The sequence below is a fragment of the Nyctibius grandis genome, chromosome 1, assembly GCF_013368605.1.
Source record: "Nyctibius grandis isolate bNycGra1 chromosome 1, bNycGra1.pri, whole genome shotgun sequence".
In the NCBI taxonomy this organism is placed as follows: Eukaryota; Metazoa; Chordata; class Aves; order Nyctibiiformes; family Nyctibiidae; genus Nyctibius; species Nyctibius grandis.
Genome location: NC_090658.1, coordinates 56,670,721 through 56,696,341, shown reverse-complemented (window position 1 = coordinate 56,696,341; position 25,621 = coordinate 56,670,721). Strand labels below are relative to the sequence as shown.

General features: G+C 39.9%; 1 protein-coding gene across 1 annotated transcript in view; it reads left to right on the top strand.

The window, feature by feature from the left end:
• Nucleotides 1-25,621, top strand: part of UTRN (utrophin) — a 428,940-nt gene that overhangs the window by 113,247 nt on the left and 290,072 nt on the right. Inside the window, 14 exon segments of the mRNA XM_068406453.1 lie at nucleotides 1,845-2,080; nucleotides 2,350-2,530; nucleotides 5,221-5,366; nucleotides 8,133-8,345; nucleotides 15,458-15,571; nucleotides 16,398-16,553; nucleotides 17,536-17,706; nucleotides 19,977-20,156; nucleotides 20,836-20,970; nucleotides 21,461-21,610; nucleotides 22,973-23,134; nucleotides 23,492-23,620; nucleotides 24,097-24,270; nucleotides 24,872-25,027. Coding sequence (XP_068262554.1) covers nucleotides 1,845-2,080; nucleotides 2,350-2,530; nucleotides 5,221-5,366; nucleotides 8,133-8,345; nucleotides 15,458-15,571; nucleotides 16,398-16,553; nucleotides 17,536-17,706; nucleotides 19,977-20,156; nucleotides 20,836-20,970; nucleotides 21,461-21,610; nucleotides 22,973-23,134; nucleotides 23,492-23,620; nucleotides 24,097-24,270; nucleotides 24,872-25,027 — 2,303 coding nt within the window.

The following is a 25,621-nucleotide window of genomic DNA, read 5'->3' as shown; positions in this document are numbered from 1 at the left end:
TTTCTCCATAAAAGAGCTGTTTACATCATCCAGAGACAGTCTTTTAGACCTGCTATGTACTTGGCTTCTGGTGAAGTTGCTATAACTGGTAGCATTCAGACAGGTGAAAGGATGGTATCACTATCCTGCATCCCTTTTGGAAAATACTGATTTCCATTGGATTTCCCAGCTGTCACATTTTTTTCCGGCCAGCCCCTTTCCCTGGATGCCCGAATCTGCTAAGCATCTCCATTCCTCCCCTCCTTGCCTACTACAGCTGAGGCTTTTTACAGTGGGTGCCGTTTCCCTGAGACGGATGACTGGAAGCCACTAATTTGTCCTGGAGTTTGGGTTATAAAAATTAGTAGCTGTTCCTTATCTTCAAACCTGGACAGGGATCCTCCCTCCCTCCCTCTTTCTCTTTTATAAACCCCTTCAGTAATGATAGGTGATGGCTATAAAACCAGTATCTGTTGATCAAAACAAGAAATGCATGGTTCAAAAATGGCTTTGTATCAGCAAAAAAGAAGATAGAGAAATTGCTTCCTAATTTTTTGCCGTCTTGAAGTTTGGGATCTATAGAAAACAATCAATCTACAGCCCATGATTTTGTTAGGGTCTGCTAGTATGTTTTGTCCAGCTCAGAATGACAGCCCTTCTCTCCAAAACCAGGCCCAGCTACACCTGTGTGGAATAATGCAAGCACTGGCATGCATGTGCATACACCCATTTCTAACTTGGGGCGTGTACAGGCCGTGCCATAATGGCAGTGACCAATAATTGCGTGCATGACTCTCCTATGTGGCTGGCTGCAGCTGCTGTGCTTCTGTATTGTAGGTGTGCCAAGCGTATGGCTGGTGTGTGAAGCACAGGGAGGATCTATGGAGCAGAGCCTTCAAGTGCCCTTACAGCCAGCTGCCTGACTGTCCTGACCAGAGCACTGGGCTCCACTTTCGCTATAGGCAGTGCAGGAAACAGACCCCCCCTCCATGTTACTCTTCTCCTTGTACTCCGATCTAAATGACATTACTGCTAAGTTCAAATGACCCAAATATGCCTGACAGAAAGAAGATGGTATCTTGAAAGAATCTGCATTAGAAACTTGCAATGTCAAGAATGCACATTGCACTGAAATGTCTTCATATATAGCAAAATTGTCAGTTACTTCTGGCACTTGAGGAAATAAAAGAACAAGGAAGGGATGGGAGGTCTACTCACTTCTGCTGCTGTATCCGCAAGTGATGATACATTGATTTGTCAAAATGCTTCATGTGGTCACTGTGAGTGGGAAATAATCTTGTGTTTTGTCGTGATGCTTTTGTAGATATTCATATTACCTAGTTATTAATCATGTCTGCATGCAATGTGATATTGTTAGCCATTGCTCTGTCTCTCTCCCAGGCTGACAGGATTTCCATCTATCTTTTCAATGAATTTATTGCTGCCTTCCAACTTGCTGCTTCCCTTTATCTTTGTGGAGTCTAGAATCATTAAAAAAACAAAATTCACCTGAAGCCTACTTAAATAAAGCTTATTTTACTTAAATCTACATATCAACATTTAGACACAAATAATGATGGTGAAGAGAGTCATGACGGTCAAGAGTAAGCTCATTGCTATAAATTCAAAAGTTATCAAAGGGAAATAATGCAAGTGGAATATCACACTCCATTTTACTATTAATATGGAAATAAAAAGCTGAAACGCTGTTAGTAGTAAGTACAGTTTTATGGACAGTGGACTTGGAATCAAAGCATTTTGCGTGTTAATGCAAATGTGCACCTGTATCTGAAGAGTGGAAAGGTTAAATGCCTGTTAATCAAAATGTGATGCAGTTGATATAACAATTTATATAATCTTATTAGAGGGACTTTCTACAGTGGATATAAAAACTGTGATGGAGAAAATATTGTCAGAATGGAAAGATGTGGCTCAACATCTGGAAGAAGTGGCCAGAAAAATAAAGTACCAGGAAGAAATAAATGCTTATTTTAAGGAAATGAGTGAGCTTGAGAAGACTGTAATTGAGAAGGATGGCTGGCTTAAAAATGAGGCTTCTTCAGCTTCCCAGCCCTCAGCAGTCCTGAAAGACTTATGTCAGGTAAGTCTGGCAAAACTTGTTAATTTTGATTGGAAGCTGTTAGGAGCACAGAATACCCCAGAGGACCTTAGCCTAGTCAGTAAGGTAACTCAAAATTTCTGAGGCATCTAGGGCACCTGATTTGACTGGAAGATTTTGGTACCTGTGTCATAGCAGTACTTTAATATCGTTGCCCTAGTACTGTTGAGGAGCTGTGCTGCAGTAGCTTACTAAAATCTTTGTGCTAACAAAGCAAGTGTGAGATTTGGAGTTTTTTTAATCTTTCACAGCGGGAGTTAACTCATCTGGTAAGCCTGAGTCCACGGTTGGAACACCTGAAAGCCACCTGCAAGGCACTCATCTCTCAGCCTGTGCCTCCAAACTTCATTCAGGAGAGCTTGAATGGTTTTCTCGATCGCTTGAAGTTGACACGTCAGAAACTAGAGGAACATCATGAGCAGCTGAAGAAAGGTAAATATATATATATTGTTTAACATAAACCCTCCTGATACTTGTGTTCTGATTTTTTTTTTTGTTGTTTTGAGCTGATTGAAAACTCACTGAATTCTGGTAGAATTTTCCTACTGATTCTGTGAGGCTTTGCGTCAGGCTGACAAAATCTTTTTATTCACCTGAAAGAATATTTGTATGACCTCCTCTGTGCACACCACAAAATATATTGTTCCATGGTGTTAAAAGTGATTATGCAAGGGTGCAACATTCCTGAAACTGCATTTAAGGAATTAGCGAAACATATTTAAGGTGGATAATACAGTTTGAAAAGCTGTGTGTCTCTGGCACTTACAGAAATAAATAATAATGCTAGTAATGAAAAATGGAAGATTAAGAGAACCTTGTAAAATTGAAGTGCACGTGTGAAATTTATTCTTTTTCATAGCTTTGTTGAGCACACTAGTCATACATAATTCCTTTGGAAATTTCATCTTTGATGTGATTTGGAATCTGTCTTGCTTTTCAGGCACTTTATACTTCGTTTTTTGTTGTGTTAAAAATTTCATTATGAGCATTCAAACCAGTCGTGCTGGCTTCTAAAGGATTTTAAATGTAGTGCACAAAATATGTAGCTCTGTTCATATTTTACAGCTGAATAGCAAGAGCACAGACCTATAAGATTTTTTTTTCTTAGTTTTCATTTTGTTTCTGAGGAATTCAAGGAAGTGTTTTGCTAACAGCCCCAGATGGAAGAGTATTAACACTCTATTCTGTGTGTAATAAAAATAGGCTCAATTACTAAATTGTTAGGCCATCTATATACTGTGTTGCACAATGCCTGCATGCTTTGATTATATCCATGCAAAAAAATGTATGAATAACTTATCTGCCTGCCACGCTCAAATTACAGGGTATGCTTTCATTCTTACTGTGAGGAATGATTATTTTATGACTGTTCTGAGTTCATGTACTTTTGAATAATTTTATTTATAATAATTACCAAAATACACAATACCAGAATACTTATTTTTTCATGCCACAGATCACTTGAGGCCTTATTAGTATATATGAACCAGTTATTACTTGGTAAAAACACCTTACATATTGTAATATATTAAATTTGTATTAGTTTACTTTTTTTGAATGATAATTTCTCTGCAGATTGTGTATTGCTAAAGAACAGAGGGAAATTTAAGTGCAGGGTTTCGGCTGTTTATTTACAGCATCATTTGAATTGCTGTAAGGTAAAAGAACTTTCAGAGCCATAAAACTGGGAGAAACAACTGGTGATGTCACTTGAGCATTTGCGAACTTGGCAGGCTTTGACTGACAGAAGTCCAGCTCCTTTCATGGTTCTTCTTTGAGCCTCTGAAAATTTGCTCATGGAGTGCTACTCAGTCTCATCTCTTAATGGGAATTGTGACTTATTTTTTTTTTGTCAATGGGAGGCTATTTTAACTATTTTCTTCTCCTTCAGGATTTTCTGTAGTTTAGTGACAGTGCATTTATTTGCTTTTTACTGAATTCTCCCCACCCCCCCTTAAAATGAATTCTAGCTTTTGTGAAAAGGAAGCTAGATAACTCAGATTCTCTCTAGAAACATTGGCTCATTCCTTAGTTATAAATGGTGTGACAGTTCTGACAGTAAGCTGTTGAAAAGCTACCTGGTGAGTCAGAACAAGGCTTAGATTAATTTTCCCTTGTGGCAGTAATGAAATTGCTTAGGAATCCAAGATCCAAGGCCAGGGAATGCACGTACCACAGTAGGGGTCTTGCAGCTGAAATTCTGTTTGCTGCAGTTTTCTAAATCTGATGTTTTCATTCTGAAATGTGAGAGTGAGATTCTGCCTCTTGTCTGGGATTCCACAGAGTGCTGGCTCAAGCAAAATCTGAGATGCAGTCAAAGTTCGCAAGCAGATACTCCATCCAAACTTTAATTCTTTTGTTCAGTCTTCCCAGATAGTGTCTCTGTTCTGGCAACAGGCTGAAAGCTGTTAATTATATATTTGTGTGAGTGTGTATAATATGTAAAAATGAAATAACTCCGAAACCCTACTACTACATTAATACATATTTTATGTATGTGTGTTTATATATATCTATATATATAAAAAGTACTAGCTTATATAGTTACTGTATGTAATGTGTGTATTTAACTTTATATGTAATGTGTGGCTATTATATATGCTATAATTTATATTCTATATATAGTAGATATCTGTGTGTGTGTGTTTGCATATAAATAGTAGATATGTCTAAAACTTCTAAAAATGAAAAATACTAAATTGTGGGGATTTAGAAATGCAAAAACCCAAGTACTATAGGCTCTACCACACCGCTCACCCCAAGAGATTTAGGTGCTTAGATATATCACAAAATTCTGAAAATGGGATTGAGTTCTTAAATCTTTTTTTTTTGGGCGAGGGGTTGTCATTGTATATTTACTTTATGTGCTATATAATACATATTTATATACTATATATATTTTTAATATTTTTCAAAAGAAAAAAACTATTGCCATCAGCCGAAGAGTTTTTTAGCTCTTGGAAGGTCTCAGCAGGATTCGATGTACAAGTATATCTCACGTGATTTCTTGTTTCTAAATGATTCTGTTAACTTCGATTATGTTCACATCTCTTATAATTTGGGTCTCGTGTCTGATTTCCTTACCTTGTATTTTGTTCCATTACTCTTTTTAACGATTCCAGAGACAGAAAGCCAGCCGAGCCAGGACTACATGGACTCCCTGCAGGGGCTGAAGGACACGCTGAACGAGCTGGAGAGCAAGCAGCAGTCCTTTGGCAGTGGGCTGAGCGACCCCAGTAAGGTTGAGAAGGCCCTGCAGCAGGCAAAGGTGACTCTGACCCTTCGCACTGAAGCGAGGAAGTTGCTTTATACAGCTACTGACCCCCTCCTTTCTCCTGCCTTGTTTTCAGTGGGGTAACGAAACTGTCGCTCAGAGGGAAGGCGGTCAGGGAGCGGTGTGTGGGAGCAGTCTCGGGGGGTTGCTTGTGGAAAGCTGGGTCACTGCAGGCTGCTGAGGGAGGTGTGCAGGTGAGGGCTGGGTATCTCCGAGCCTTCAGAGTTCACAGCTGCTTCTGCTGCCTGTGCCAGGAGACGAGGCCAAGAGAGCTGGGACTGCTTGGCCAGAGGAAGGGGAGGCTCTGAGGGTTCTTCTCTGAAGTGCTGAAGCACCTCAGACCACCCTGGCAGCCTCCCCAGGCTTTCTCCAGTGTGCCCATGTTTCTTTTGTGCTGAGGAGCCCCAAAATGGATTTCAGGGCCCCAGGAGCATCCCCCTCCTAGGGGCTTGGTTGGATCAGGCTAGTGACCTGATCCAAGGTTTGCTCCTTTGCTGCTGAGCATGGTTGTGAGGAAAGCCAGGAGCCGGGGCCTGCCCTTCCCTACCTTGGGAGCTGCCTTTCAGCTCTCCCTGCCTGACCTGCACTGCAGCTGCCTGGCAGCCATGCCTGTGCCCATCCTGCTTGGGCTTGCTGTCCTGGGGAGGCCATGTCCCTCCCCTGCAGCAGTGCATGCTCCCTGACCCTGCCTCTGCCCTCCCAGGGAGGCTGTGCTGTGCAGGCTCCCAGTCCTCTCCTCCAAGCCCCAGGTGTACCCTGCCCAGCCGTGGGGTGCCTGCCTGCTTAAACTGTCTCTGAAGTTCAGCTGGTTAATGAATCCATCCCATTTCATCCTGCTCGGTTGTTATGAGAGAGTAACTGTACTCCTCTGGCCTCCAGATTGCCTTCCAAAGGGAAACAGTGCTTGAAAGCTATAAAGGTAATTGATACACAAATTCTGTCCAGTAGAAACAGTATTTTGTTTCCTATTATGAGCCTATAAAGTAAGGGAAAATCTATGGATGACATTTGCTTTGTAAGTATCAGTTACTGGGACAGGACGAGTGAGGGGAGAGAATCATGCATGTCCAGTAATTTTTTTTTTTCTTTAAAAAAACATAGACAAATACTTCCCTGCTCCCTCCACTGACCCCCACTGCTTTTGTGGAATCATGCTTAATTCAGAAACATGTATTTTTCCCTGTGTGGTGGCATAAGAGGGCTGCAGGTGACTCTGGAGGAGCTCTTGAACTCCAGTTGCTGGGTGGGGAGAGGCTCTGTCTGTCTTTATATCCTTCTCTATTCAGCAGAGAGTGATCAAATAGATATTTTTAAAAGCTGACTAAACAGGGGTGTTTAGTGCTTTGGTTTTTTGAACTAGCAGATTAAAAAAAAAAATGAGTTCTTTGGTTTTCTCTTTTAATGTTGCTTCTGTATTGCTTAAAGTTGGCAGAGATTTTCTAGTCCATATGCTGGCTGAATTGCAGTGGCGTTTAGTCTTTGGAGGCTTGTCTTTCCCTATTTCTGCCCTTATCCTTCCTCCTCCTTTTCTTCAGAGACTAACCTGAAAGGACATACCATGCCAGTGTGGGAGCTTTAAAGAGTGTAATGGGAGATGGGATCAGACTGCAGATGATGAGCTGCATGTGGACCTGGGATTGTCCAGCTCCTTTTATACTGTAGCAGGCACTGATAAGTGCTTCAGGCATAGATCCAAGCCAGGGATTTACTCAGTCTGTGGACCCCTGCACAGAAAGCTCTTGTTTGCAGAAATATACATCCCTCTTCCCAGTCTCATTGCTACTTCACTACCTATCTTTTTGGAAGAAATGGTATACTTTATCCTGTCTCTTTCCTGTAAATACAAAGTAAAATTGAGAAAATAAACATATGAAAAAGAAGATTCTTCCTCAGTAAAATACAGTAAAATATACTTGCACACATCCCAAATGTACACGTTATAGGTATATACTAGCAAAGTTAAATTCATGAAATCAGTAATGGTTTCACGTGTTCATTCCAAATTTCTCTCTTAAACAAATTTTAAGCAGGTTAACCAAAATGACCAGTTTCGTGAAGTGGCAGCATTTTTCATGTCTTGGCTTATACCTTCAGCTGTTATTTTTTCCTTAATATTAGGAAATTAGCTATTTCGGCTCAAGTGACTCTTCATATCAGCAATGCCATGTGAATATATTCAGATTGTATCCTCTTTGTATTCCAGCTGGAAAAGTAGCTTTCAAAACTCAGGTATCCAGAGCTTTCATTGCAGCTAGATGTTATAATAATTCTACTTTACAAAACTCGGAAGAACACACTCAGCCTGTTTGTGTGGGCTTTATTGTTTGTTCTCTTTTTTAAAAAATATATATCTGTGGAGGGAATAAAAAACCTGAGGTCCTGGTATGTCCGCATTGCAGTTTCTTTTGTGACTGCAGTGTAGTGTAGCCATTGGTTTGCTAACTTGAGTGCCAGTACTGCACAGCACAGGAGAGGCGTAGGTGCCTGGGTGTGTTTAGCTATGTGGCCAGGCTTTACAGCATGTTCTGTAATCTTTGCTACTGCACCAGTAGAGCAGCTGATGGTTTTGCTGCTTAAAATGTTGTTTGGACATCACTGCTGCAATAACTGCAGGAACTGGAATATCACTATGCACTGAATCTGTGCTCTGCACAACAAAACCTTTGATATACTTGCACTTGTATGTAAGTGTGTACCTGTTGTATGGCCACTACTGGAAGCAGACATATTTTTTTCTTTTTTCTTTTTTTTTCCTTGTAGACGGTTTGTGAGACACTGGAAGCCCAGAAGCCCAGGATAGATAAACTTGCTGAAGAAACAAAGGCTTTGGAGAAACATGCTGCTTCTGATATAAAAAAGATCTACACACAAGAGTTCAAGCATGTGCAGGGACACTGGGACAAGTTAAAGCTCAAGATTTCCAAAGAAGTTAAACTACTGGAGGAAATTACATCTAAGTTGAGAATATTTGAGGTAAAATAAAAGGATTTTTGTGTTACATAACTCAGTTGTTTCTGTGTTCCTACCAAAGTCCAGATGGTACTGATTGAGAAGTTGAATTTTGATGGGCCGCTAGTCTGGAAGAGGCTGGAAGCGTATGTAGTGTATTTGTAGCAGGGTAGCAGAGGACTTTTAACATGCTCAGGATATTATTTTATCTTCTAGTGGAATTACTTTTCATTTAAAATTAGCATTCCTCTTCTTTCAATACCAGAAGCAAAGGTTACACTAAAGTGAAGGGTATGTCAGCTGTGCTGTTGAAGGCTTGATCCCACCAGGGGCTGAGTGCCCTCTATTGTGGTTGGTATCAGATGCCTAGTGCCTTACTAGTTTAACATCTAAAATTGAAATTCTATACCTGCTACAGAAAACCTGGTTGTTCAAGTGGGGTTTCTGTCAACAGTAATAAAGAATTAGTACAGCCTGTTAAAAAAAGGAAATAAAGAAAATGCTTAGGTGCAGTGAGTTTTCCAGTTCCAATAGATGGCCTCTGAAGTGTCAGAAAGGAGAGTTAAAGATTTAAGATTAATCAGCACTTATAAATATTTTATATATATATATATATACAAACATATGAAATCCTGCATGACAGAAAATCTCAGTGCTTTAAAAATGAAAGGATTAAAAACAAAGGGTATTAGGATGTTTAACCCATTGATAAAGAGGGAAGAGATAAGTGCTTAAGTAACTTAGCTGAGGTTGACTCAGTATTTACTGGTTAGATGGGTTTCTCTGTGTTTGCTTTAAGTCCCTTCTCTAGACTATTTATATTCCACTGAGGAGAGGAAAAAAATAATGAAAACTAAATATATAATGATTTAGCCCATGGCAATATTATCGTGACCCAAAAGTTAAATAGGCACTAACCATTCTTCAGTATTGGTTTGAAAGTATAAGCTGATCAGAGCAGTATAAAAGCCCAAACATAGAGCTGTTTGGTTTTTTTTCTAGAGTAATGTTTAACTAGACTTTAAGTTCCATGTTATTTTCATTTTCATATTATATTTTAAACTTAAAAAAGCAAGAAGGTGATTTTAGAGATTCTCTGTCTTTCAGGATGAAGGCACATGTGCATTAGCTAACAGAAATCTGTATTTCACATGCATTAAATGTATTTTAATGTGTGGAATTATTTACATTCTTTTCCATTTAACAGAATATATGTCAAACAATTTATAAACAGAAGCAACTTGCTGCATGCACCCTGTTCAGAACATTGGCATCATTCATGCACACCACCACTTTTCACCAGAAATTTCTTTCAATCTTGCTCTCCCTTCCCTCTGAAGCAGAAAACTGTTCTTTTATTTGATAGTGGATTCAAGCTTCAAACTAAGTGGTTTTTGTTTGTTTGTTTGTTTATTTTAAGCCAGACAGGATCTTTAATGACTACTCAAGTATAGACACATATTTAAACTGAAACTTATATTAGCAAGGCCAGATAATTGACTTAAACGATGTTGCAGTGAAAGCTGAACAAGCCATTGCTGGTTATGGTTTGGAAGTAGTAAAAGCCTCAAGTCTCTTCCTCTCTCTCTTTCTCCCCCCCCCCCTCCTTCTCGCGCTCCTCCTTCTCGCGCTCCTCCTTCTCGCGCTCCTCCTTCTCGCGCTCCTCCTTCTCGCGCTCCTCCTTCTCGCGCTCCTCCTTCTCGCGCTCCTCCTTCTCGCGCTCTTTCTCAAATCTGAAAGAAGTCATAGTGTAGGGGTAACGGATTGTAACTAAATGTCGGTTAAGAGCAGAGCGCAAACCTATGCTCCCATGAAAAGTTTTACTTGGGGGAAAAAAGCTGAAGGGAAAAACTTGCTCCTGCTTGTAAAGTGTTATTCACTAATTATTTGTTTCAGGACTTGAGCTGCTCCTAGCAGTGTGTGTGTAGGATGTGTGTATGAATAGCATAGGTATGGTAGTCCAGTCTAAGCTATTGAACTTGTAAATGGAAGCCACAAACCAACCTGTCAATAGGAGGAGGAATTGCAGGTTTTCAGAGGAAAAATGTGTTTCTTTTATGTAACACTTCTGTGTAATATTATTAGGCTGTGTTACCTGAAGCATAAAGATAAAAGCTGTCCCTGCCCCCTGCTTAAAAGAAATGTTCAGGAATATGTGTACTTGTGCACCTGCATTTGAAAGAGCGTTTGCTTTCAAACCCATCCTTCCATAGCTACTTGCAGCAGCCTGTGGGATGATGTGGATCTGTGGAGGAGCTGATGCTGCTGGTCAGTGGGAGCTGACTCCCAAAGTCAGCTGGCCTGTACAGGAGCCTAACAGAAATTAACTTCTAAGGCTTAGCCAAGCCCTTGGTGATTATTTCCCAGCAACCACCTCCTCATTAATAGTTCTCCTGACTTTGACCTAAATGTACAATATCCCATCATGTCTTATTCTCTTCCCTTCCTTCTCTTTCTGGTTACACTTATTAGTTATTTAGCATGATAGAATAAATATTCTACGTGTAAGTCTACCTCAGCATCTTTTGTGCAACAACTTTCTATCCATCTTGTTCTTCAAATGATTGCAGCTTTCCAGCTGCCCTGATTATCTATAGCTACACTGACCAAGACCTCACCAGTTTTAACACCATTTTCCCCCCCCTTAATTTCTTGTAAGCGTGGGACTCTTCTTTTTCTGCACTTGAATCATGTTCAGTTGAGTGGTACGTACATGCACCTACTTTCCTAAATCGTGGCTTTAACTGGGTGAAGAATGGCTCCTGAAATTCTCTGTCATCGTTGACTGAGAGTAGGGTACACGTGCAGTATTAGCGTGGCAGGCTTTTATTTAGTAATCAGTTATTCAGTTCTTTCAGCCGAAGGTGAAGTGCCCTGTTCTCCACAGCTGTCCAAAGTGGTGTTGGTACCATGTGTATATGAATCACTCACTGATGAAAGATGTGAATTTTTATGCCCGTGGGAGTTTTGAAGAACTGTGGAGAGCACAGCATTGAAGCCGTGCGCTGTTGTATAGATCTGAGAACAGAATTTTGTCCTGAGCGAGATGTTAAAAACTTTCACAGAATCACACAGAATCACAGAATGTTAGGGATTGGAAGGGACCTCGAAAGATCATCTAGTCCAATCCCCCTGCCGGAGCAGGATTGCCTAGACCATGTCACACAGGAACGCGTCCAGGCGGGTTTTGAATGTCTCCAGAGAAGGAGACTCCACAACCTCTCTGGGCAGCCTGTTCCAGTGTTTGGTCACCCTCACCGTAAGGAAGTTTTTCCTCATATTTAAGTGGAACCTCCTGTGTTCCAGCTTGCACCCATTGCCCCTTGTCCTGTCAAGGGATGTCACTGAGAAGAGCCTGGCTCCATCCTCATGACACTTGCCCTTTACATATTTATAAACATTAATGAGGTCACCCCTCAGTCTCCTCTTCTCTAAGCTAAAGAGACCCAGCTCCCTCAGCCTCTCCTCATAAGGGAGATGTTCCACTCCCTTAATCATCTTCGTGGCTCTGCGCTGGACTCTCTCTAGCAGTTCCCTGTCCTTCTTGAACTGAGGGGCCCAGAACTGGACACAATATTCCAGATGCGGCCTCAGCAGGGCAGAGTAGAGGGGGACGAGAACCTCTCTCGACCTGCTAACCACACCCCTTCTAATACAGCCCAGGATGCCATTGGCCTTCTTGACCACAAGGGCACACTGCTGGCTCATGGTCATCCTGCTGTCCACTAGGACCCCCAGGTCCCTTTCCCCTACGCTGCTCTCCAACAGGTCTGCCCCCAACTTGTACTGGTACATGGGGTTGTTCTTGCCCAGATGCAGGACTCTACACTTGCCCTTGTTATATTTCATTAAATTTCTGCCCGCCCAACTCTTCAGCCTGTCCAGGTCCCTCTGAATGGCTGCGCAGCCTTCCGGCGCATCAGCCACTCCTCCCAGTTTTGTGTCATCAGCGAACTTGCTGACAGTGCACTCTATTCCCTCATCCAAGTCATTAATGAATACATTGAATAGAACTGGTCCCAGTACCGACCCTTGAGGGACTCCGCTAGACACAGGCCTCCAACTGGACTCTGTCCCATTGATCACCACTCTCTGGCTTCTTTCCTTCAGCCAGTTCACAATCCACCTCACTACCCAATCATCCAGACCACACTTGCTCAGTTTAGCTGCAAGGATGCTGTGGGAGACCGTGTCAAACGCTTTACTGAAATCGAGATAGACCACATCCACAGCTTTACCATCATCTGTCCACTGGGTTACATCCTCATAACATTTTCTTGTTACCTTAAAAAGAAGTACAGAAGCTGAAAAAGAAATTAAAGCAGAAGAAACAATGGAAGTAATTATTTAATAATTGAAAATGGAAGAAATACATAGTGGTGCTATCTGTAGAAATATGGGGCTTACAGTGGGGGTGTTTTCTCATGAACTGAATTTTTAAGTACACAGTTCCTGTGTTTTCTAAATGTTTCATAAAGCTGTCAGTGGATGGACAGTCATGTATTTATATTCTCTGATTTTTCATTTTGAAGGAGTGGTACTAATCTATACAGAGATTTTTGTAGTCTAGCATTGTACGAATAAAAATGAGAATGTAGAGCAAGTTGGATAAAAAAGTTGTGGACAGCACTGGACAGATCGGAATGGAACTTGCACTGCAAGAGAGATTTATATGGGGGACTAGGTATGTGTTCCTGGTGCAGGCACTGAACGGATCATGACTGGAGATGTGATACCAGAGACACAAGATTAGTTTGGAGAATGGCTGGGCAGTATCTCCTTGGTTAAGAGAGGAGATGAAGCATCTGGCTATTAAAGGAAAAAAAAATTAAAAGTGTGGGAGAAAAGGAAAAAAAAAAAAAGTCAGTGAATGGCAACCCTCGGAGAACGTGTGGTCATGTGCAACTACACATAAGTGTTGGTTTATTTTTAATGTTTTTTTTTTTCCTAATTCACCTTTAAATACTGGTATTTCCCGAAACCACACTCCTCATATTTAGGTTTCTGAAAAGAAACTTAATGTAAGTATTCTCATTTGAACAGTGAGCAGACAGATGAACAGTGCTTAAAATGTCCTTGTTAGTCTGATGAGCAACTCAGTGGCAGATCTGCCTGTGGGTCCTGCCACTCAGGTGGCCCTTCCGTGATTTGCGATGTGACAGAGGCTCCCCCAAGCTGACAACAGGTGCATTAGTGATGTGGTCTGTGTTTTACTGTGAGACTGTCTGTAATAGTCATGTGAAGGGAAAAGTAGACAGGGCTCATTTTATCAGTTTTGCATCTGCTATTTCCTAGAAGAAAATTTCTGTATCTTGTATTCTCTGTTATCATACCTTTAATAAAGCATGGCTTGCTGTGTCTTTGATTATGTATCACCCTCAGTTCTTTTAAATCTACTGCGTGGCTGTACAATGTGTTTTTTCTAGGAGTGAACAAGTTAAAATTCAGCACATTTGATCTTTGTTCTTGTCTGGAATAAATTTTAGAAACTGATCCAGTGTTTTAGTTCATGTCTAAAAATTGTGAGCTCTTATACGTCAACAACCTACACTGAGTATTTGACCATTGGTAATTATTTACCTGCGCAGTGCAGGAGCGTTTACTTCATTAAACTTCTGTAGACTTGGCTTGTGATTCAGCAAGTTATTTAAATATGTGCCTAACTTTGTGAGTAATCCTATTTAATACACTTCAGATACTTATGTAAGTAGCTTACCATAAGCAAGCTAAATTAGGTATATGCTAAAATGCCTTGTCAAATGGCAGCCTTTAAAAATATGTAATTTTTTTACATTAAGCCATGGTTCACTGTTAAGCCTCCTGGGGTCTGTTTTTTGGAAAATTATTTTTAGGCTAATCAGCTGCAGGAAATTCCCCCAAAATGGAAAAGGAATGAGGAAAATGTCACGACTTTGACCTCTAATGGTAGCATTGGCCTAAAAATAAACATGATCTTCGTCTAATGGGTTTTCATTAGTGCAGACATTTTTTTTGAGAAGCCGTGTGTAATGTATTGATCTTGAAAGAACTGTTATTGCAAGGTTTTTAAGGAAACGAAGTGTGTGCTTTCCTCCTTGGTGACATGCAGAGTAGAAGGTGAAGCTGATGAGCTTTGACTGGGCTTCTCAACAACAGTGCTCTGTGATGACAATTGTGTCAGAATAAAAATATGTCATCTATTAAAAAACCCAACCAAACAGTCCAAAAATGTTGATTTAAAAAAAGGCCAACTATATTATTAAAAATAACAATCACATAACTCAGTTGAAGCAGGACAAGGGAAAACTTTCTCCCTGCTCTTTGTGGGGGTTTTGTTTGTAAGCATGATTAGGAACATCCACAACTGCATGGGAAGGAGATGACGACCGTCCCGTCTCCCCTCCCCACTCACCTCACTCCAGGATATGAGGCCAAATGTTAGGTCAGATGACTCTGCGATTGTTTGCGTATTTACTTTTTTTTTTTCCTCGTGTATTGCTGTAGTGAGTACAGTAGCTGCCGTGGGCCTCAAACGACTAGATACTTTTAGCAGTTAGTCCAGTCATGTGGTATTTTCCTTTTATGCCTGTGTTTCTCTGTAAGGTGAATGGCTTTCCCAGCTTAGCTTCTACCTGTCAAGTATGGTTAGCATTATCCCCTCCTCTTCTCCCCGCATATATTCCTATAGGGTCCTATCTTTTCCTTGGAGTGCAATATGTCTCTCAGACAAGTGTGGTGGAAGCAGTCGTTTATGGTTTCTGTCATCAGGAAAATGCTATCCCCAGCCTTCAACCAGGTCCCTCATGTGAAGGGTGACCACGTGCTTCTTGAAGCCATGCTTGCCGCCTCATTTGATCCCATGTTTCTGTGTGATAGCTTGGAGCAGTGCAGTGTCAATGAAACCATGCTGTGGCATGGTTGTAATTCATGTTGTGGATTTAATTTTCATATAAATTTGAGACCAGAGAAATTGTGAGGGGAAAAAAACCCAACCCCAAACCAAAAATGAAAATAAAGGTGGTCTGATTCAAAACCAAGGCAATTCTAGCAGCTTGTAGAATATTCTTTTGACATTGCTAGAAGTTGTTGAACTGCAACAGCCGTACACTCTTTATCATGGCATTTTTATCAGCTCTTCATTATTATGTTTGATTTAGGCTGATTCAAAAGTTGTTCAGAAGTGGATGGATGGTGTGAAAGACTTCTTAATGACAGAAAAGGCTGTTCACGGAGATACTGAAGGACTTCAAAGACAACTTGACCAGTGCACAGTGAGTTTTGGACTTTTCAGGAATTTTCTGAAGTAAATAATGACTAGCATATCTTCTTTACTATTTTACTTCTATTATTAAAATATTGTCCATGGCATGTTCCACAAAACCTGCCAGAAGAATTGTCTTATATTTCTTCAGGGCACACTTTAATTGGTTCCCCGTGTATAGCCGTAACACTTAGTACTTTTCAAAGGGCTTCACAATATTGATTTGTCAAAGCACTTGACAGTAGTTCCTCTGAAAATTTTTATATATTTCTCCTAATTTTGTGATTAGGGAATTGGAATCTGTGAGTGGAAAGTGCTTTCTGCATTAAAGTTCCAAGGGCAATAAAAATAACAAATAACTCTAATGAAACTCCTAGGGTTTAGGAGTTGTATATGCCTTACAAGTAAGATTCCTTCTTAGTTAGTGGCACATAATGATCACAAATAGGTAGAATTTCATCTTACAGTAAGTGATTACAGTGTACCTTCAAATGTTTGCTCCTGGGAGAAGAATACGAGTCTGAGGTATGCCAGAAACATCAGGATATGTAATGCACATTGTCTTCAAACTTGCATTGTTCCATTGTTGACATTTGGCATGTGAGAATGTTTGCACTGTGTATGGCAAGCTGTATTTTGTTTTTTTATTTTCATAGTTATGATGTTTGGGGCCATTAAAGGATTGTTTTAAACAGTCTGATATTGAACACAGCATCAGTCTGCTGTTTTATTAAAGCTTCTCTGGAATAATTAAAATTACAAAATTATTGGTATCTTATAAATTTATGTAATGTCTTGCTAAAGAAGAACACTAATTTTCTCTGATGTGCGCTCAGATGTTTGTCAATGAGATGGAGAAGATTGAACCATCACTGAAAGAAATGAAAGATGTAGAGTCTGCTTTAAGAGCTCAGCCTATCACAGGCATAAATACTTGGGTGAAGTCTAGGCTCGTAGACTGCCAGACTCAGTGGGAGAAACTGAGCAAACAGGTGAGTCCTCCATATGTTGCTAGTGCTTGCTTGTTACTGCAGCTGTTTGTTCGGTTGTGTGGCATTGGTAGGATGGTGAAGAGGTGAAGCAGTGAAGCAGTGGGATGAGTGTGTTTTACTTGTTCCACTGCCAAAGTGGCTGAAATCCAACTTGGCCCAGTGACTACTTTAAGAGTGCAAATATGTTAGGGGATACCTGTGCAACAGTAGTTTTGTTTGAATACATGCACTTCTTGGTACCTAAGAGTTCACTGTGCTCCTTCCAGTTTAATTGTTTGTAATTAAAAATTAATTCATTCACTTTGCCTCCTGCTCCTCTTTCTGTGGTGAGTGGGAGGGAAGTCTGACCTCTTTGTTCTGTTTTTCCTGAAATCTGGAGTATTCTTCTGGCTCTGTGTAATTTCTGCCTGCTTCCAAGCAGCTTTGAAAAAGAAAAGGCTATAAATAGACTACCACTTCAGTCTGGTGTACTTGGTTGTTTCTTTTGGGTGGAAGCTTTCTGCTGTCTGTAGAAATATACTTCTTTAGTTGCAATGACTGGTGAGCATTTGTGTTGGAGAACCTTGCTGTTGATATAGAATCCAGATTGCCTGGGCTGCGGGAAGAAGTGAGGCCTGAAGGGTGTTTTAGTGCTCTGCATAAAGATATATCTAACTATATGATAATTTTGATCAGAAGAGGTTTTTTCTGTCTGACTTTTTTCCAGGGATTGTTACCAGTTTACATGTAATGGAAAAAAGTAATTTTCCTCCTTCCCTCACCTCTAGATTTTGTTGATCTGCTAAAAAGGGATCATGAGTTTGTGTGTGTGTGTGTGTGTGTGTGTGTGTGTGTGTGTGTGTAAAAGTAAGAGTCTTGTTAAATAAAAAGGCCTGAAAATGTTTTGGTAGTAAATTGTTTTAACAAAGACTTGTGGTTTTTCACATAGACAAGGACATTTAAGTAACAAAACTGTTGTTTCTTTCTTCACCTTGGATTCTAGATCATTAGTCAGAAAAATCGCCTGTCTGAAAGTCAGGAAAAAGCTGTAAATCTGAAAAAGGATTTGGCAGAGATGCAAGAATGGATGACCCAAGCTGAAGAAGAGTATTTGGAGAAAGATTTTGAATACAAGTCCCCTGAAGAGCTAGAGAATGCAGTGGAGGAAATGAAGGTCAGGAATACCAGGTTATTGCAGAGACCTGCTTAAAGAGAAACAGAACTTAATGGCTTTGGGGGTTGACCTTTTGTGGAATTACTGTCTATGTGGAAAGGAGCTCAGGTCATGACAAGATTAGTGGTATTTTTCAGCTTTGCTTTGTGGATTTTTTATTTTTAAAGCACAAACTATAAAAGCAGATGTTCTATTTGGCCACGAGGGGTAGGGATTTCATAATGAATAGCAGCTTGCCCAGCTGTTGAGCCAGGCTTGCTATGTATAGCACATTAAACATTAAGAATATGGAAACTTACTGCAGGAGATGGAACTTGAGAAAGAAAGAAAAGGTGATATTCTGCCTGTCTAAATTGGCACATGTGAAAACAAATTCTGCTTCTAGCTGTTGGGCTTCAGTTTCTTGTCCCCTAGATATAGTAACTCCACATTTAGAAAAGCTGTTTTAAAACAGTTCTGTTGTAAGGGTATCTTGTGTTCCTCATCTGTTGCAAACAGTGATGCTTGTCCCTGCTTCTCCAGTTTTGGGACTGATGGCCAAAAAAAATGAGAGAAAGGAGCTATTTTTTTTCTCACTATAAATTACCACTTGAATAGATGCATTTCTGAATAGATATTGTTTACTCTGTACATACAATACATAATGTATGTATAAACAATAATTCTCTCTGCTTTTAAATCTGAGAGTTCAGGCATATATTCACAAACGTTTTGACTCGTATGCACATTATTTGAATGAGTATCTACTACACTGTTACTCTGTGAAGCATAAAAGAAAGGATTTTTTCTCCCTTACAAGTGCTTTGACAAATCTATTTTAAGTTTTGAATTGTTCTTTTTGAAGGAGCTTTCTGAAGCAGTCTTTAATAAGTGTTTTAATATATTCATGTCCTTTGAAGCCATTTGTGATCCCATAGTCTGACAGCCTGCTGAGCACAAGCCAAGAAAGGAAAGAACCTTCTTTTCACTGGCAAGTCTGAGAGACTTTGAGCACATTTACCTTTGGCAAATCCAGATTATATTATGTACTTTTAAATTTGGCAGATATGTCAGTGAGCCATTAAGCTTACTGTAACACTTGCATGTCCTCTTGCGTTTGCAGTAAGAATATTATGCTAGGACTACTTTTAGGACTGGGAAAGAACACTCTGTATATTTGACCAGAATAATTTTTGAATAAGGTTTTGAAAAACTTTGGAGCTTGCCTAGTTCTGTTCCCGTTTGAACAGAGAGTGGAACTCCTGCTGACATTTGAAGGAGTAGGTTTAAGATGAGACTAGGTGTTTTTTTATAATCCTGCCATAAAATATATTCACTAGATTTTCCATTCTTTGCCCTTCCATTAACTGGCATTTTTTTGATTGCCTTACATTTAGAAGACATCTCGAACAATGTGTGCAACAATAATGCTGTCATGTACTAAATTCTACTATAAAGTGCAGTGCCTCATATATCAGAGGTACTTCAACTTCATAAAACTGTCCTTGAAACCTGAAAAGAAAGAGATATGGGACAGTCTCTATTTCTGGAGCCTTCTAGCTGTCTTAACAGAGATAGGCTCAGACTGACCTGCATGATCTGTCTTCCAGCTATCCTGCTTTCTGAATTCTGGTTAGGGCAAAATTTGACAACTGATAATATGATTTCTCCAGGCCTGTGTGTTGGGAGTTGTGTTGTGCTTAACCTGTATATTTGTTATCAAGCTCCTCTGAGTGCAGTTGGGTTGAAAGAATTCTTCTGGTTGTCCTTTTTGCATATTCCTCTAGTGCACTCAAAAGCTGTGGGAGAGGTCCCAACTTTGTAGTTGCACATGTCCCAGGTAATTATGTCATCTTTCCTGGATAACTTTGGGAGACAGTTACTGAGATCTGCAGCTCATAACTTCTGTAAATTCACACTACCTTTTTCTCACCAATATGCTTGTTTTTAGCAAACCTTTATTTTTTTTTTCTGGCACATTTCTCTTTTTCATATCTGTATGCCAGTGTATAAATAGCACTGAACTTAATATTTTTTGCTTTGAGTCATGGATTTTTAATTAACAAACCATAAATGGTAAATATGTCTATATGATTAATAAAATAGTTTTCAACACCTACTAACATCATTTGAATTCCATGAAAGTTAGTACCGTATTTTGTTGTGCTCAGACCCAAGAATACTTTGGCAGCAACGCTTCCAAGGTTAAACTGCTGATCTTTGCTTTGAATGGTGAATAGCTGACTGTCTGGAAATTCAGGGCTGATCGTGTAATACATTTCTTTGGGCAGAGAGCGAAGGAGGATGTGTTGCAGAAAGAGGTGCGGGTAAAGATTCTTAAAGACAACATCAAGATGTTGGCTGCCAAAGTGCCGTCTAGTGGTCAGGACCTGGCGACCGAACTGAATGTTGTGCTGGAAAACTACCAGCTACTGTGCAATCGGATCCGGGGGAAATGCCACACTCTGGAGGTAAGAACGATAGCTCTCAGCTTAGTAAAACAGAGGCAGGTGTCACAAGAGGAATGGAGGACACTGAAAGTGTCCAATTTTGTCTCTGAATCCAGTAGCTTCAGCATAAATGCATTTTGCTGTGGCTCCTTTACAAGACTACTTTCCCTTGAGATGACATCCTTGGAATCCATGAGACACCATCTGACTTTGCTTTTATCATCTGTAGTGTAATCAGTACTTGTGCAAATAAGTAACCTTGTCTCACAGCTCTGTTACCCATCTGTGCGTCTTCCAAAATGACAAAAAGAAACTTCTCACAGATTAAAGGCTGAAATACGATGATAATTAGAACAGATTGATTATAGTTTGGGATAGGTTGTATATGTCCTTTCAAGAGCGGTGGATGCGTTTTCTTACATTCTTAAATCGTTATAAGAATCTGGATGTCAGTGATAATTTAGCATGAGTTTAGACACTTCTATGTGTATTTTGCATATTTCTTTTTATCTTGCTGCTATAGCTGCAGGGTTTTTTTTTTTTGTCTAGAATTTACCGCGCCATGGCATGTTTTTGAATATTTTCTACTTGCCTATTTTAGGTGAATGTCTCAGAAACAATTCCTTTAAGCTGTTCATAGGGTGTATGAGCTATGCCTGGTGTTCTAGGCTAATTTATGTTTCTTTTCTGTTGCTCCTAGGAGGTGTGGTCCTGTTGGATTGAGCTGCTTCAGTATCTTGATTTAGAAACAGCTTGGCTAAACAATCTGGAAGAAAGGGTGCAAATGACAGAAAATCTGCCTGAGAAGTTGGATGCTGTCAATGATGCTCTTGAGGTATTGTAGTCATTCTATCAGATTGTAACCTTTTTCAGATAGCTCCATTTGAAAAAACATAAATTCTGCAGTTCAGTAGAATACTGAAATGTGTTAAATATTCTGATTCTTCAGGTTAAATGAACTTATTACTCTGAATCTGGAATGGATATTTGCAAGATTCTTCATCAAAAGCTGAATTTTGCTCCACATAATTGTGCTGTACTTGGTACTGTGATAAAATTGTATGCTGTCCTGTGTAAATTGATTAATTCCTTCCAGCACTATGAAGAGAAGGGAATAGGCAAGAAGTGCTGTGAAGTTTAATTATCTAAAGCAAAATGATCACTGTATTTGCCTTGTGTCATCTTGGCTAATAACTAGTTCATGCTTTTAGAGCACTCTCAACACATTTGAAGTGTAAAACTTATGTGCATGCAGCCAGATTTCCACCTCTGAAAATGCAGTAATAGTCAGTGTCTTGACCTTTAAAACTTTCTCTGCTAATTAGTCCCTGGAATCAGTCCTGCGGCATCCAGCTGATAATCGAACCCAGATTCGGGAACTTGGACAGACGCTGATTGATGGAGGGATTCTTGATGATATCATCAGTGAAAAATTGGAGGCTTTCAATGCCCGCTATGAGGAATTGAGTCACTTGGTAAGAATTTGGGGGCAGGGTTGAAGTAGACTGGGTTTTTCAGCTCAGTGGTCTGAAATGATTCCTGTTAGCTGAACTCATAGATGCAGGACTGCAATATAGGAAAAGAAGTAAAACCTTCACAATGGTGTCAGCTGTTTTCAATTTGGAATAATACCCTAAGAGCAAGATATCCCCCTGCCCCGTGACTTGAGTCGTGGTTTTGTTTTGCACACTCGCACACCCTTGCACTGTGGGGACCCCCTGGTATTTTTCCAGGTAATTTTGACAAAAAGGCAATTCCAATCTCAAGGGACACAGTTCAATAACTGAGGTTAATATTCCCTTCCTACTGCCATAAATAGAATCATAGAGTGGTCACACTGAAATAAGGAACAGAAGGAAAACATTCTTCTCATTCCCCATCTATTATGTTGTCCCCTTCCTCTTCTCATACTTTAGTCTGATCTTTTCTAGATTTAATAAGTAGAGGAAGATTAGCTGTATTTCAGGTTGCATAAATTTGTAATTTGTGTACTATATCCTGGTAATACAGGCCCCTGCCAAATTGTAGAATGGGAGGTTTTTTCTGTCACTGCCTAGTTGTAGTCATAGAGGGAATTTCAGTTCATCCTTATTACAGTGAGCAACATGAATGCAGTGCCCTCAGCTTGGGAGCTATGTGCTGTCATTTAAGTTAGCATTCACAATTGTTTTTCCTGTTACAACAGTACTTTATTGCCATATAAAAAAATGTCTGCTTTGGCAGCTGCAATGATGACACACTGGGCTGTTGACGACTTTCCATATCTGTGTGTGTGTGTATGTACACACCCCCCGGTCTCTGCATGTATTGATAGCGGGCAATTTTTGTTCCCATGCAAGAAGTGACATTTCAGATGAACTTAGAAGATTTGCTGTTGAAGGGGAGAGGCGATGGAGGGAAGGAATTGTGAACCTCTGTTTTCACACTATAACAGAAAGACAGATTTGTTGTTTTGAAAGAAAATGTGCAAGTTTACACATCAAACAATATTGAGCTGTAGTGTATTGCGAAGTCCCTGATTCCCATTAACTAGCTGGTTTTTGAAATGGATATGTTTTTAAGAGAATACCTTCTTCCTGCAGGGATAGGAGAGATCTGTTTTCACTATCCTGTATATCTAGCAGCAGAACTCTCCTTCTGTGCCACTGTTTGTAGGTTACCAGTATAAATCACAGCAGGCTTCAAAAATTGCTGCCTTCTGGGGCTTGCTTTTGCTCTTTTAGACAGTCCTCCTGGCATAGGATTTTTTGGGTCTCCCTCACCTTATTTTGAGAAAGTTTAATATAACTCTTAATGAATTACTGCTCCATCTTTTCTTACTTTTCTGTCCCACTTAGGCGGTGAGCCGGCAGATAGCCTTGGAACAGCAGCTTCAGACCATGCGAGAAACTGACCACATGTTGCAGGTCTTGCAGGAAAACTTAGTGGAGCTGGATAGACATCTGACATCTTACCTGACTGACCGGGTAGATGCCTTCCAGCTGCCCCAGGAGGCCCAGGTATTCCAGTGTAGCTTTTCACTACAAAACATTTTGAAATATCCCATGATAGTGCTCAGCCTAGACTTAGTAATTAATGAAGACTTCATTTCAGTCCTGTGCTGATGTACTAGGTGATGTCTTTTGTAATCTTGATTTTTTTTCCTGTTTTAAGAAGGTTGTATTAAACAGCGATCTTAATGGCTTTAAATTTAGCAAGCTGTCACCAGAGAGAGAATATTTAAAATAAACCTAGTAGTGTTTAACTTTTACAGAGTGGATTTACTTCTGGTGAGTAGTAGGTGGTAAGCAAGTTCCTCTTTCCCTCTCTACAAGCAATTTTGTAATTTTTTTTTTCCTGTTTCTATGACGTGGCAGAAAATTCAAGCTGAGATTGCAGCTCATGAATCTACCTTAGAGGAGCTCAAGAAAAGTGCTCGCTCTTTCCCTCCTGCTTCTCCTGAATGTAGGTCTCCCCGTGGTGGAACTCAGCTGGATGCTTTGCAGGTAAAAATATGAGAGTCGCACTAAGAATTTAAATTGAAGAGCTTCTGGTTTTCAATTACATGCTGCTGTTGTCAGCCTGTAAATTGCTTGGTGCGGTCAACCAAACCTCAGAAGTACGTAGTATATGCTTTTACATGCTTTCATTAGGAAACAAGCAGCCCTAGATTAATTTAATAAGGAAGTTTAAATTTCATAAGTATCATGGAATAAATATTGATATTCAAAAAATCTCTGTATTTTAGCAGAATGGATATTTTGGAAGTGTGTGGTACAGAATTATAGCTCTCTTCCACCTCAGGTGGAGATTAGGAATAGTTGATGGAATTTGGCTTGGCAAATGGTGTTGCCATGTGTACTGAGTTCTGGTGGCATGAGAGGTGGGTTAGAACCTGTGGGGGGAGATGCTTTAAATGTTACTTTTTTAAGTGCAGATATTAATTTAAAACAATCTTTTAACATAATATTCATTAAAACAGAGAAAACTCCGTGAAGTATCTACAAAGTATCAGCTTTTCCAGAAACCAGCCAATTTTGAGCAGCGCATGTTGGATTGCAAGCGGGTATTGGATGGTGTAAAAGCAGAACTTCATGTCTTGGATGTGAAGGATACTGACCCAGATGTAATCCAAGCTCATCTGGACAGGTGCATGGTAAGTATGCAATGTTCTTAACTCATGCTTGAGGGTGTGTGATTCTTCTTGCCCACACTCTCTCCTGAGGAAATTTTGCTTAAAGTCCTGATGGAACTCTTACAACTTTTTGCAAAACACCAACAGAACAATTGATAACCAAAAGCCTCTAATTCCTCTGGGTGAGAATGTGGACATAAAGGTAGTGGATTGTTGATCACCGATGTGGTGGAACAGCTGAGTTTATAAAAACTCCCTTCTCTGCCTCATCCTTGTGTTGTGGAGAATCATCGCTCCAGGGGCAAGTTTTCTTCGTTCTTAGCATTTGAACAAAACAAATACTATACATAAGATCAAGTACAGATCACAATGTTAGCCTTGCCACATGTGGTGATATTATGGAGTAAACACTGCTAAATTATTGGGATAATCCTTTTATTTGGCTGAATATTAAAACTAGAATTAAATACAGAGCATCAGGAGTTTGAAATCTTCTTGGCAGACATTGCTCTTAATCCATAGCTCAGGTTTAAATGCAATCTGATGGTCAGGTCCCCAGATGAAGCAAAGTCTGAAAATCTGCACTACAAACTGAACACCAATATACAATTTCTCTTTTTAGAAACTCTATAAGACCCTCAGTGAGGTGAAATTGGAGGTTGAAACGGTCATCAAGACAGGAAGACAAATTGTGCAGAAACAACAGACAGATAATCCCAAAGGGATGGATGAACAACTGACAGCATTGAAATTTCTTTACAATGACTTGGGGGCACAGGTAAGAAAAACAAATGTACATATGAACATTTGTCTGCATATAAATTCCCTTCGTTGTTGTTTTGATGTCAGATGCTGGTTTAAGTTCAATTCTGCAGCTGATACTGTATAGGCTAGTTGCTACATCCAGGAGCAATCATCTGGGAGATTAAAGATTACACATAACAATCCTGTAGTTGTGCAAGACCCCCATGCTCACAGAGTGTTCCTGAAAGGGAGGTAGCCTTGAAGAAAGGAGGGTTCACAGAGCTTTCATCATTCTGGCAAAGCTGGCCTGCTATTTGTTAAAATCTTTGAGCGCTGTTGTACCTTCTCTTGTCTGTAAACTGGCCTGTAAGATAACTTACTGTCAGATTGTCATATGGGAAGTTTGAGTCAATGTAAATTTTTTTAGGAGGTGTCTTGATGGTTTCTAATCGTAATTCATCTGAAGGGTTGCTCTCAGTATGAAATAGAAAATGCAGGCAAACCTGTATTTCCCATGAACTTCATTAAATATTGATTTGAGTAATTTTCTTAGTAATTGAATAGTTAGATATCTAAGTGAAGTGTTTAAAAATGGTTAAAATTAGGGGATTCTTTTCCTACCTAAATT